General features: G+C 65.5%; 3 protein-coding genes across 4 annotated transcripts; 1 reads left to right on the forward strand and 2 right to left on the reverse strand.

The window, feature by feature from the left end:
* Positions 1–16: 16 nt before the first annotated feature.
* Positions 17–5,957, forward strand: GPATCH4 (G-patch domain containing 4). Its single transcript, XM_040538588.1, has 8 exons — positions 17–139; positions 3,209–3,524; positions 4,190–4,263; positions 4,394–4,486; positions 4,661–4,768; positions 4,903–5,009; positions 5,097–5,147; positions 5,277–5,957. The coding sequence occupies exons 1-8, from the start codon at positions 17–19 to the stop codon at positions 5,653–5,655; spliced, it is 1,251 nt and encodes a 416-aa protein (XP_040394522.1). The 3' UTR covers positions 5,656–5,957.
* Positions 5,916–7,755, reverse strand: NAXE (NAD(P)HX epimerase). Of its 2 annotated transcripts, none has more exons than XM_040538959.1 (6): positions 7,547–7,755; positions 7,149–7,257; positions 6,961–7,071; positions 6,724–6,837; positions 6,492–6,639; positions 5,916–6,408 (listed from the first exon to the last, which is right to left on the reverse strand). In XM_040538959.1, exons 1-6 carry the CDS (start codon positions 7,687–7,689, stop codon positions 6,206–6,208), a joined length of 828 nt encoding a protein of 275 aa, XP_040394893.1. In that variant the 5' UTR covers positions 7,690–7,755; the 3' UTR covers positions 5,916–6,205. The 2 variants fall into 2 exon arrangements, with proteins under 2 accessions (XP_040394893.1, XP_040394892.1); XM_040538958.1 differs by having other exon boundaries at positions 7,149–7,287; positions 7,547–7,743.
* A 2,167-nt stretch (positions 7,756–9,922) lies between these two features.
* On the reverse strand, positions 9,923–11,592 carry TTC24 (tetratricopeptide repeat domain 24). The gene is made up of 4 exons (XM_040538589.1): positions 10,891–11,592; positions 10,599–10,811; positions 10,397–10,525; positions 9,923–10,251 (listed from the first exon to the last, which is right to left on the reverse strand). Exons 1-4 carry the CDS (start codon positions 11,570–11,572, stop codon positions 9,923–9,925), a joined length of 1,353 nt encoding a protein of 450 aa, XP_040394523.1. The 5' UTR covers positions 11,573–11,592.
* Between the last annotated feature and the right edge of the window lie 998 nt (positions 11,593–12,590).

Raw genomic sequence — 12,590 nt, forward strand, 5'->3', positions numbered from 1 at the left:
CTTTAGGACGATCGGGATGTCCCGATGCAAAGCGTATCAGAACGGCGGGTTCTTCGCTGACCCCACAAATGTTGGCAGTGCTGATGCCCTGGGGAACCCGGGCAGCTCTGCGCCCCGTGGATTTTACCCCTGCTTTTCAGTAGCAAGGAGGGCGCTCGCTGTTAGCTCGGCACGAGTGTTCTGCGTTTCTTTGATGTTATTTTTTTTTTTTGGTAGGGGAAGGTTGGGCAGTGAGAGGGAAGGGGAGAAATCCCAGCGCTGCTTTCTGGAGCCCTGTGAGACCCGCCGCGCCCGGCTTGCTTCTGGGTTGGAGCGGGATCGATCAGCACGGTGGTGTTGGGGTGCAGGTGGAGCAGCCAGAGGAGATGTGGGAGTGCAGGAGGCCTGGGATTGCTCCCGCCTTTGTGTGATGTGCATCACAACAAAGCTGGTTTTTGGTTTGTTTATTTTAGACAGGGATTCAGAACGCCTAGGTTTAATCTCTTCTCTTGGGGGCTATGCCTGTGTATGTGGATTCTTTTCTGCAGCCTCTCCTCAAATGTAAAAAACCAAAACCCCACAAACATTTGCAACAAGCGCGTACGGACGGGCGCCGAAGTTCTCGATGCACTGGTGGAGGCAGAGCTCTTTCCTCGAGCTGCTGTTCAGCCCCTTTGCAGCTGAAAGTGGCTTTCCGAAAAGGCCTGCGTGATCCCAAGTGGTTTCTTAGGTTTGTTGGACGCCCCGTGCCTGCGCTTAGGATGGGGTAAGCAGGTAAGTGCAAGGGAGAGGAGATGGCAGCTGGCAGCGGCGTCACTTCGAGATCATTCCTCACCTGCTGCCAGCCACGGTGCCAAAACCAGGATAAGGGGGCAGCCCGCTATCTCGGGGGGCAGCCTCTTCCCGCCTGATGCTCACCCACCGGCTCGCCAGCTCCGCCTGGGGAATTTGGCAAAGCTGCCGCCCTCCGCTCCCCTCGCTGCTCGGGGGGTTTTGCTGCCTGCGTGCGGAGCACCCCGCGGATTTGGGGCTCCGATTCCATATCTGGAGCCACGTGGAGGGGCTTGGCGCTGGTGGGACCCCGGGGGGGGGGCTTTGGCTGCAGCCGCTTGGCCCTGGGGACCCCCCCAGTGGGGCTGGGACCTGCTCAGCTCGCCAGCAGCCCCGCACAGCCTCACCTTGGGTCAGCCCAGGCTTGGGAGGAGAAGGCGGCTTTGAACGCTGGTGGAGAGGGAGGTTTTTAGTGAAACCTTAATCCCCTCCGGAGAGCTCTCCCTAATCCTCAGAAACGAGCTGCTCAAAAGCCCCCTTTTAGAGGAACAATTGTGCTTGCTCGCTGTTGTCTCTCTCCTTCCCCAAGGAATTGCCCCACGGTGTTTCTCGCTGACTGTTTCCTCTCATTTTTCTCTGATAAATATAAGTAATTCCTTTAAAATGTAATAGAAGGAGCAATTTCCTTAGCAGGTAGTGGCAAATCTGGCTGATTGATTGGGGGACGTTTCTGCTGTAAAGGACTTAATTTCGCTTTGTTCCTCCCCTCTCCCTGGAGGGGAAAGGCAGCATTTTCCCCCAGTAACTGGAGGTAACACTTTCAACTTTGAAGTCAAACCTCTTAAATGTGGAGGAGGGAGATATTGCAGGAAATGAACAGCTAAATTCCCTTCAAGAAGTCTTTATTTTATTTTTTTTTTAATTTTTTATTACTAAACATCCCTGGCTATCCCCTGCGCTGCGTCCAGCATCTGTGGCCCTGATTACGAGGGTGCGAGGTCAAGGCGACTGCTCGAGTTAATAACTTCTGAGCGTGCTGCAAGAGGGGGCAACGGGGAAATCTCCCAGGGTCGGGAGGTCAGAGCGGGGATAGCTTATGGGGAAAAAAACATATAAAAGTGCTGCAACATCTTCGTCGCTCAGCCCTGGGAGCAGTAAGGAAGGGATGGAGAGAGGGGGCTGAATTGTGCTTCTCTGCCTCCCCGCTCGGTTCTGTAGCTGCAGGGCAGAAAACCGGCACCTGGCGCAGCCGGCAGAATGCGGCCACGTCGTGCTCAGGCCCATCCTCGCCGCGCTCTGACTCGGTTTATTTTTAATTTTCTCCAGCGCGATGCTGTCCTGCTTCGCCTGGCTGCAGTGTGCCAGGCTTCTGGGGTGCGTTTCGGGCCAGGCCTGGCCGGTGCATTTGTGCTCCCACCCGTGTCTGCGTGAGGGGCCGTGCCCCAAAAAATCCCCGTGCACCTCTGACACGTGCCAGCAGCTCCGGGACAGTGCAGGGGATGCCACAAAGGTTGCGCCCAAGGGGTTGAGTCCCAGCTCAACCCCAATTCCCCCTGGGGGAGCCAAGATTGCCACGGTGCTGCTCCGGCCCTGTCTTTGGGGGAGAAGGGGGGACATCTCCATGCTCCTTTTGCTGCTGCTTTGGGGAAGGAGTCTCTTTTGGCGTGGTTTCGTGGTGCTGGGTCCTGCCTTGCTCGGGTTTTCCTCGGGGGGATGCTCCTCTCCTCGCTGCCTCAGTTTCCCTGCCCTGCCAGCAGCGGAGCGGCCTCACGGTGTCCCCCCTCTTCCACGAAGGTTATTCCTGCTGTTTTCATCCTACCGCCCACAGCAGATGGAGCAAAAAATGAAGCAGTTGACGTCCCTGTGGTGGGGCTGGGGGCTGTGAACGGGGGGAGGGGGGGGACCCCGGGACGAGCCTGGCCTGGCTGTGGGGACACAGTGACAGCTCGGGGTGGCGATGGGACAGGGAGGGACAAGGACATGGTGTGGCTCACCCATGGATGCTGGCACCGTGCCCCAGCACCTATGGGACCCACGGAGACCCCCAGAAGCCATGAGGGGAGCCCTGAGCACCCACAGAGACCCATGGGGACCCTTGGGAGCCCGGGAGTTGTGGGGACCCCCAGCAGCCTTGGGGGGGACCCCCAGGGACCCTCAGCAGCTGGGGGGGCCCCAAGCACCCACAGGGACCCCCAGCAGCCTTGGCGGGGGGGGGGGGGACCGTTGGGACCTGTGGGGACCCTGAGCACCCATGGGGGACCCAGAGGAGCTGTGGGGACCCCCAGCACCCACAGGGACCCCTGGAAGCCTTGGGGACCCTCAGGAACCCCGTGGGCTCCCAGCAGTTGTGGGGACCCCCAGAAGCCTTGGGGACCCTTGGGGGGCCCCCGTGGCCCCCCAGCAGCTGTGGGGACCCCGAGGACCCCCTGGACCCCCAGCAGCTGTGGGAGATCCCCAGGACCCGGGGGGACCCCCAGAAGCCTTGGGGACCCTTGGGGACCCCCGGGACCCCCGGTTGCGGGATCCTGCCTTGCACTGGGGGGAACTTGGGGGGGGGGGGGAGGTCTTTGTACCCCCCCGCCCCCACCGCGCACGCGCGGGGCCCGCCCCGGGGGCGGTGCCTCCCCCGCCCCGCCCCGCCCCGCCCCGGCCGTGCCGTTCCGTTCCGTTCCGTGCCGTGCCCGCCGCCATGAGCGCCCCGGAGCCGGGGGGCCCGGGGGGCCCGGGGCTGAGCTTCGCCGAGGGCCTCCTGCGGCGGCACGGCTGGAGGCAGGGTGCGGCCCGGGGCTGCTGGGGGTCCCCGGGGGTCCCCCCGGGTACTGGGGATCCGCGGGGATGTTGAGGGTCCCCGGGGGTGTTCGGGGTCCCCACGGGTCCTGGGGGTCCCCGTCGGTGCTGGGGGGCCACGGGGGGTCCTGAGGGTCCCCACAGCTCCCAGGGGTCCCTGTAGGACCCGGGGGGACTCGCGGCTGCTGGGGGTCCACAGGGGTCCCAAGGGTCCTCACGGCTCCCAGGGGTCCCCACAGGTTCTGGGGGTCCCCACGGCTACCGGGGGTCCCCTGTGGCTCCCGAGAATCCCCACAGCTCTCAGGGGTCCCCACAGCTTCTGGGGGTCCCCGTGGCTGCGCAGGGCTCCCAGGGGTCCCCACGGCTGCTGGGGGGTCCCCACGGGTCTCAGGGGTCCCCGTGGCTCCTGGAGGTCCCCGTGGGTGCTGGGGCAAGCGCCGCCCTCCACGGGCAAGCCACGCCGTGTCCTCATCCTTCGTGTGGCAGCAGGGCTGGAGGCGCGGTGCAGCCAGGCGTGGGGCTCCCTCGGGGCTCCTTTCGGGTCCTTTCCCTTGAGAACCCCCCCCCCGGGGCATCCCCCCCCTCGGGCCGCAGCCCCACGGAGCCCCCGGTTGTGTGGAGCCCCCGTGAGCGCCGCTCCCTCCGTCCGCAGGCAAGGGGCTGGGCAAGCGGGAGGACGGCATCAGCCAGGCCCTCAGGGTGAGGGTGAAGTGCGACAGCGCGGGGGTGAGTAGGGTGACGGGAGGGGGCCGGCCCCGGTTGTGGCCCCAAAACACACCCCGGGGGTGTGCTGGGGGTCCTGGTGGCTGTCCCCTCTTTGGAGGGTCCCCCTGTCTGTCCCCTTTTCGCCCCGCAGGTGGGTCACAATGCGGCCGAGCAGTTCTCCTTCCACTGGTGGGATCACGTCTTCAACGAGTCCGCGGCCAACATCGCTGTGGAGGACGGGCAGGTAGGGGGCGGCGGGGAATTTCACCGGGAAGAGGGATTTGGGGTCGCCTTCGGGGTTTTTTGCAGCCCCTGAGGTGCGCAGTGCCCGGCGCAGCACGGTCCCCAGTGCTGCTGCGGGGGGATGAAGGCAACACGCGCAGATGAAACGCGCCCGTTTGCACCTCTGTTCCCGCAGGACGGTGTCTGCGTGAGGACCCTTGGTGAGCAGCGCGCTGGGATCAGCAACAAGAAGCCCCGCAAGGCCGCCGGCGCTGGCTGCAAGCTGTACGGCCGCTTCGTGAAGGTGACGCCTCGGGACGCGGCTCTGCGAAAGCTGCTGCGAGCCGCGCGCCCCCCTCTGCGCCGGGGACTTGGCAGCCTCTTGCTGCTGTGGCCCCTTTCCAGCCCCTTCTTCCACGTCCCCCTTTCCCACGGCAGGCAGCCACGCTCACGGCACGCGGGGAGGAGCCGGCAAAGCTGCCTGCAGGCTCGGAGAGCAGCGAGGAGGAGGAGGAGGAGAAATTGGACCGCTCTTCGGCCCGGAGGCAAGGAGGGAGGGACAGGGGTGGCAGGGGAGCCCTGCTGCGGCTCACGCCGGTGCTGGGGGTGACACGTCCCGTCTGTGTCCCCAGGCTGACGGATGAGGAGCTGGTGAGAGCATGCGGGGGCCGCACAGCACACAAGTGAGTGGCTGAGGGGGGAGCTGCGTTTTTGGGCTCCCCGCTCCTGGCAGGCTGGGCTCAGGGGGGCGCGTTCTGCCCCGGGGGGTGCCGGACCCCGCTGCGAGCACCCTAAACCTGGGGTTGTTGCAGGGGGGCCCGTCACGGCCTGACCATGAGCGCCAAGCTGGCGCGCCTGGAAGAGCAGGAGCGAGCCTTCCTCGCCACCTACCAGCAAAAGAGGGAGCAGCCCCAGTCCGCAGAGCTGCAGGAGAAGAAGAAGAAAAAGAAGAAAAAGAAACGGGCTGGAGATGGAGCTGAGGCTGAGGCGCCGCAGAGCTGCGAGCCAAATGGAGAAGAGGAGGTGGAAGGAGAGGAAGAGAAGGTTGTGAAGAGAAAGAAGAAGAAAAAGAAGGACAAAGAAGAACTGGCTGAGACAGAATTACCTCTAGAAGAGGCAGAAGGGGCAGAGCAGGCTGGGCACAGCCCCAAGAAGAAGAAGAGGAAGAAGAAGCGGAGGGAGGAGGAGTGAATGCTGCCGGTACCGCCTGGCTGGGAGGGCACCAATCCTGCCTGCAGCACTGGTGGGCACCCAGAGCTGCAGCCGAGCCGTGCGTGAGCTGCATGGGGCTCCTGGGCTTGTTGGGCTGGGGCTGGATGGAGTTTTGTTTCACCCACGGAGCCTTCCTCCTGCCTGGGGTGCGCTGAGATCCCCCCAAACCCTAGGGCTGGGACGTGTTTGTTACGGGTCCACCACCGAGGGACACAAGAGCAGAGCCCACCGAGCATTGGTTTGTTTCCCAAGGGCATCAATAAAACTTTATTGCAGTGAAACACTCCTGAAGTGCATCGTATGACAGATCCTGGATTGTGTCTACACCTAGAAGCACTCAAATTAGGTTCTAACCCCAACCCCAGCCCTGGCAGCCTGCAGCAAACCTGGATCCTGCTGCTGGAGCTGGGTAGCGCTGAAACCCCGCACGGTGCTGAGCCTCCTCTTGGCACAGAGCCGCACCTTTGGCAGAATTGGGCCCTGCTTGGCCGTGCCCGTGCCCAGCGCGGCCGCTCGAGCTCCCCCAGCCCTAGGTGAGCTGCAGGACGCAGTCCGTCCCCGGGTACGGGGGCAGGTTCAGCGCGTATTTCTTCTGCAGCGCCGCGGGCACGAAGCGGCCGCCCAGGAAGTGGTAGCGGCCGGCGAAATGCTGCGCCGCCGCCTTGGGCGCCGTCAGCGAGATGAGCATGTCGGGCTGCAGCCCGTCCGCCTTCCCCTTCTCCACGTCCCAGCCTGCAACGAACCCCAAAGCCGGGCTGGAGCAGGGGAAACCCCGTCCGGGCGCCTTCTGCCCCGGGGGTCCGGCCGCTACTCACCCGAGGGGATGTCGATGCTGGCCACGGGCACCGTGACGTGCTCGAGGGTGCTGAGGATGCTGCCGAAGGGCTCCCGCACTGCTCCCGTGAAGCTGAACCCAAAAATCGCATCCACCACCAGCCCGTAGAGCTCGTCGATGAGCGCAGCCTGCGGCGGGGGGAAAACCAGCCCCAGGGTGGGGGTACGGCCCCGAGGGGGGCCGCGTGCCATTTTGGGGTGCTATTTGCTCACCTCTGCCGGGAATTCGGAGAGGAAGGGGATGTCCATCTTCTGGCACTGGGTGGTCAGACCTTCAAACAGCGGCTTGTTGGGGCGCTTGGGGTAATACACGGTGGGCTCGTAGCCCTGCGAGGACAAGGATGGAACCGTTTGGGGGAGCAGAAACCCCAAACCTTGCGGGTCCTGGGACCCTGGGGGCAGGGGGCGAGGACCGGCCCCGCTCCCCTCGGCCCCCTGCGGGACACTCACAAACATTTTCAGGTGGCGGGCGCAGACCAAGCCGTCGCCTCCGTTGTTCCCGGGCCCGCACACGACCAGCACGGCGGGGAGGCTCTTGGTGAAGGAGCCGGGGGGGTACGCCTGGGGCAGGCAGGAGGGCATGGTTACACCGGGCTGGGTGGGCACCCAAGGGTGCCGCTCCCCGCTTCCTCACCCACCTTGGCGATGGCAGTGGCGCAGCTCAGCCCCGCCAGCTCCATCAGCTGGTCCACGCTGAACTTGTACTCGGTGAAGAGCTCCTGGTCGATGGCCTGGGCCTCCTCCTGCCTGGGGGCGCAGCGGGCACCCGTGGGACCCCTGCGGGCACCCGTGGGACCCCAGCGCCACAGGACCAGGGCCAGCACGGGGGTGCCGCTGCACTAACACCCCCCACCCCACTTTGGCATTGCAAAACACCCAGGGACAGGGGGCCAGCCCCCCCCTTGTACTTCCCCCCGCACCCTCTCCACCCCCCCCCCCCCGCAGCCCTTCCACCCCCCCCGCACCCACCTCTCCCCCAACCACCACCACCCCCACCACCACCACCACCACCCCCCCAAAAAAAATGACCCCTTACCCGAGGAAGCGCAGCCCCCCCGTGCTGGAGCCGTGCATGGCGCAGCGGGGGCGGCTCCAGTTCCAGCCCCGGTTCGGGCAGCGCCCCCCCGCCGCCACCAACAGCCCCAGCCCCAGCCCCAGAAGCGCCCGAGGGCCCCGCATCCAGCGGCCCTGCCCCGCCCGGCTCGGCTCGGCTCGGCCCGGAGCAGCACGGAGCAAGCGCAGGGGGCGGCCCCGGAGCCGGCTCCTCCCCGGGCTCCCGGTTTGGGGTTGCTGGGGGGGGGTGGTGGTGGGGGGGCCGCTGGGGGGCGCTGGGGTGGGAGCGAGGAAGGGCGAGAGGGCGGCGGGACGTTCTTGCTTTATTTTGGGGGGGGGGTTCCAGCAAAACGGTGGAGGGCCGAGGGTCCGGAGCCGTGCGGGAGGGTGCGCAGCCGAGGTCGGATCCTGCTGCGGCTGTGCCGGTGGAAGGGGCCGCTCGTGGCCCCGGGGGCTCCGTGCCGCCCTCCTGCCGTCCGCCGCCGTCACAGGAGGCTGCAGATGCGGGACAGCATCCCGCTGCCCCGGCCCGGTCCCCAAACCCTGCGAGGCACAGGGCTGGGGTGCAGGATGGGGGCCACCGGGGAGTTTTATAGGGCCGCTGGCACCCGCCGCGGACCCGCCGCCCTGCCTGCGGGGCCAGGGTTTGGGGTGGGTTCCCCGGTGCCGGACCTCAGCGCCTGGGCACCGCAAGTGGTTTTGGGGAGGGGGACGTGGGCGATGCAAGGAGCTGCGGTGCCCAAATACCGCCCGAAAACCCCCGCCCGCGGCCCCGCACAGCACCTACCGCTCCGGGGAGCGCGGCCCCAGGGGTTTGTGCTTGCCGTGCCCTGTGAAACGCGGCGTGAGGACAGCGGCTGCGGGCACGGGGGCTCGGGTTTTGCTTCGGCACGCGCCTCCCGGCCGCGGACGGGTGCTGTTCAGGTGCCTGGGAGCAAAGCACAGAGCAAAATGGGGAGCGCTGTGGGACAAACACTGCCCGATCCCGTTGCCACCAACCCGTCCCCACGTCCCAGCCTGAATTACCCCCGCGCCCACGGCTCCCTCTGCTACACATCCTCTAAAATCCAACGTGCGATGCCAGCCAGAAGCGTTTTGGCCAGCCGTTGCTGCAGTCACTACGTCCTGTCCCCTGTGCAAGCTTCGGCTGAAATCCAGCACAGCCGTGGATGTTTGCCTCCATCCCGGCGCCTGCAGCAGGCCCTGGAGCGATGCCGCTCGCTGCGTTGCTTCTGCTGCTGCTGCAAGGGCTAAAAGGCAGCGATTCGGTGCAGGGAGCCGTGCCTCTCACCCACCTGTTAACGTGGGGCTGGCTGCGATGCCCCGGAGATGTGCTGGGGCCATCCTCATCCTCCTCGGAGCTGGCTGGGTGCCGGCGAGGGGCCTGGGGCTCCGCTGCGGGGTCGGGGGCCGGGGCTGCTGCTCCTGTGCCACCAGAGAGGAAGGGCGAACAGGCAAGAGGCCGGCACGAGCCGTGCCGAAGCCTTGCCTCTGGCTGAAAGCCACCGTGTGGCTCAGATGTCACCTGGGTCATAGTTGGCAAGAGGACGGGGTTCGGTTCTCCCCTCGCTGCTCGGATAATTGTTCCGGGAGGGTTTTTTTTTGCTTTGCTCCTCTCCCCGCTGCTGCCTCCCCACTCCTCTGCCCAGCACCAGGCGACGTGTCCCTCTGGTTTTTTTATTGCAAATCAGGGAAAAAATGCCGATCCCAATTTCTGGAAGTCTGACTTTCTGAAAATCTCTCTTCCCAAGACTGTGGCCAGTGTGGGAGCAAACACAGCATTTCCCTCTGCAGCACCCAGGACACGTGGGCTCCACCCCAGGCGCACACTCTGCACCCTCTTACCTGGAATCCCAGGCTGTGCTCCCAGCGCAGGCTGGTGCAGCTCATCCCCAACTTTCTCGCTGAAGGACCTGGGGTCGAGGGAAGGAAGATTTATCTCATGGGTGCTGCTGGGAACTCAGCCATGGAGGAGCGAGGGGCAGGACACCGGGCTCTGCCGGCATGGCCGGAGCTTTCCTACTCACGCCTCGCTTCCCCGGAGCCGTGTCCCACTGGCACGGGGCAGCACGGAGCAAAACTGCAGCGGGCTGAGGTCCTGCGGGGCACCGGTGGGTAGGACGGGTGGCCTGGGGGCCACACGCATGTGTCCCTGTCCACCAAACCCCAAAGCAGGGCTCGGTCAGGAGAGGCGAGCAGCTGCACGTCTCGGGGAGATTGCAGAAAACGCACACCTCCGGTGCAGAGCTTTGCTGGCATCTCCACCCCTGAGCACCATCCCCGGCCCCATTTCTGCAACCCTGAGCTGGGGTCAGGCCCCATCTGGCTCCCAGCACCCCAAACAGCCCCGGGGTGCTGCTCACCGGCACCGGGGCACCCCAACGTGAGAGGTGGCGGTGGAGGCAGAGCTGGTGCTGGAGGGCACGGGTGAGCTGGCTGACGATCCGCTCGCTGGCCGCCCTGGGGGTGCCCTGCGGAGGAGAAAGCCCCCCCAGGCGAGTCTGTCCCTGCGCTGGGGCTGGCGCTCACCACGCACCGGAGGGTCTGGCCCTGGGGTTTCCCTTACCGGGCAGTGGGACAGCAGAGTCAGGGCCTCCTGGTAGTGCCCGACGGCTTTCTGGGGGTTCCCCAGGTGGAAGCGGGCGGCTCCCAGCCCCTCGCATGCTTGCCACTGCCCCTGCACGTCCCCTGCGAGGTGAAGGGGACGGCGGTGCTGTCCGGCACGGCGCAGGGGAGGGAGCATCGCTGATCCCCTTCGGACCCTTGGCTGGGAGCTGCGGAGACCTCGGCAAGGCAGACGGGGACGTCGTGACCGGGATTTTTGTCCCCTTACCCGAATCCCGGAAGGCTTGCAGGGCGTGGAGGTAATTCTCTGCGGCAGCCTCGTGGTTCCCGAGCTGGCTGAAGGCGTATGCCAGGTTTCCGAAGCACTGCCCTTGGGCCCTCCGGTTCCCCACGGCACCTGCGAAGCGAGCAAGGGGGGTCACATTTCGGAGCCAGAAGAGGGGATCACGAGAGACACCGGCGCAAGCTACCGTGCAGCGCCGCTGCTTGCCGGTGCAAGCCCAGGGCCGTGCCGAAGCTGCGCAGTGCGTTGCGGGCAGCGCCCAGGTTCTGCAGCAGCGCAGCCTCCCCTCGCCGCCCCAACGTGCCCTGGCACAGGGCGAGGGCTCGCTCGAAGCTCTCGCTGGCCAGGGAGAAGACGTGGAGCTGGGAGAAGCCGAGGCCGACCTCATTGTAGAGCTTCCCTGCGGGACGCAGAGGAGAGGCCGGGTGGGGATCGGCGCTTCCCAAGCGCCGGGAGCGAAGGGGCTGGCGCGGCGTTACCTCGCAGGGCCGGGTCGGCGATGCTGTCGCAGAGCGAGCGACACCAGGTGAGGATCCGTGCGATTTCTGCCGCCCCGAACCGCCGGCTCTGCAGCATGGAGCCGCTCGCCCTGCTCAGAGCCACCGCGGCGGCCTCGGGGCTCTCGGCCACCGCGTAGCTGTGCGCGGCCTCCAAGAAGCACCGGGCGGCTCGTGCTGGCTCCTGCATCCCCAGGTAGCAGCAGCCCATCTCCACCGCCTGGCTGCCGGCGCGGCACGGCCCGGCCGCTTTGCCAAAATACTCCAGAGCCTTTGGGAAGTCCCTGAGCCCCTCGTCAGCCGCCCCAATGTTGAAATAAAGCCCCCCAAGGGGTTCACCCTCTGCGGGCTGGGACTCGAGGAGGAATTTTAGGCCCTTTCTGGGCTTCCCAGCCTCCACGTAGGCAGCCCCCAGGTTGAAGGCACAAACCCTGCGGAGCCGGGGGCTCGCGGTGCCCAGCGAGAGCAGGAATGCCTTCCTGAAGCATGCCAGGGCCCCCCGCACGTCTCGCAGCCCCAGCGCCCGGTGCCCAGCTTGCATCAGCCGCTCGATCTCGGCCGCTCGCCCCGCGGCACCGTTCCCCCCTTCCTCAGCTTCCTCCACCACCGCGAGCTTCTCCTTCCCTTTCTTCCGACTCTTCCTCCTCCTGGCCATGGGGTCCATGGGGGCTGCGGGGTCCGTGGGGACTGCGGGGTCTGTGGGGGCTGCGGGGTCTGTGGGGGCTGCAGGGTTCGTGGGGGCTGCGGGGTCTGTGGGGTCCGTGGGGGCTGTGGGGTCTGTGGGGGCTGCGGGGTTTGTGGGGGCTACGGGGTCTGTGGGGGCTGCGGGGTCTGTGGGGACCGCGGGGTCTGTGGGGGCTGCAGGGTTCGTGGGGGCTGCGGGGTTCGTGGGGTCTGTGGGGTCTGTGGGGTCCGTGGGGGCTGTGGGCTGTGCGCTCAGTTCTGCAGCCATGGGCAGTGACACACCTGCAAGAAAGAAGCACCGAGCAGCCTGGCACAGCACAGCCAGAGTCCTGGCACTCCTCAAAACAAGCAGATTTTATTATTATTATTATTATTATTATTATTATTACTATTATCATTATTATCATTATTATCATTATAATCACTATTACTATTATTGTCACTACTACTCTTGTTTTTATTACCACCACCCTCCTCCTCATCACCATTATTATTACCATTATTATTCTTATTATCACTCATTATTATTATCACTAAGGCTTGTAGCCCGTTTGCTGCAAAAACAGGAGGAAAAACCTTCCCACGGAGGACCCCAGCCCAGCTTCTCTGCTCATCGCATGCCCGGGCAGAGGGGAGGCGCGGCGGGGAAGGCTTTTATTTGGGGTTTTCTTTTAGGACCGCGTGCCGCCCGGCTGCACTTACTGTTGTCCTTTTAGGTTCTGAGCGGGCAGGGAGCGAAGCACGGCGCCCTGGGTGGAGGATGAGGCTTTCTGAAGTGTCCCCGAGTGCCACCTGGCCTCGCAGCCTGCTGGTGACGGCCACCGGTGGCTCTTGGGTGCCCGGGGAGCGGCAGGAACGCGGGGCCGAGGCCAGGGGCTCCGCGGGGAGGGCTCGCTGCCGCAATGGCCCCGCAGGCTCCGGTTTCAGCTCCGCCACCATGGGGCCGTGCAGTGCCATGGTAACGGGGGCCTGCGGGCGCGTGGCGGCTGTGGCGGGTG

Source organism: Cygnus olor, chromosome 28 (assembly GCF_009769625.2).
Source record: "Cygnus olor isolate bCygOlo1 chromosome 28, bCygOlo1.pri.v2, whole genome shotgun sequence".
Lineage (NCBI taxonomy): Eukaryota > Metazoa > Chordata > Aves > Anseriformes > Anatidae > Cygnus > Cygnus olor.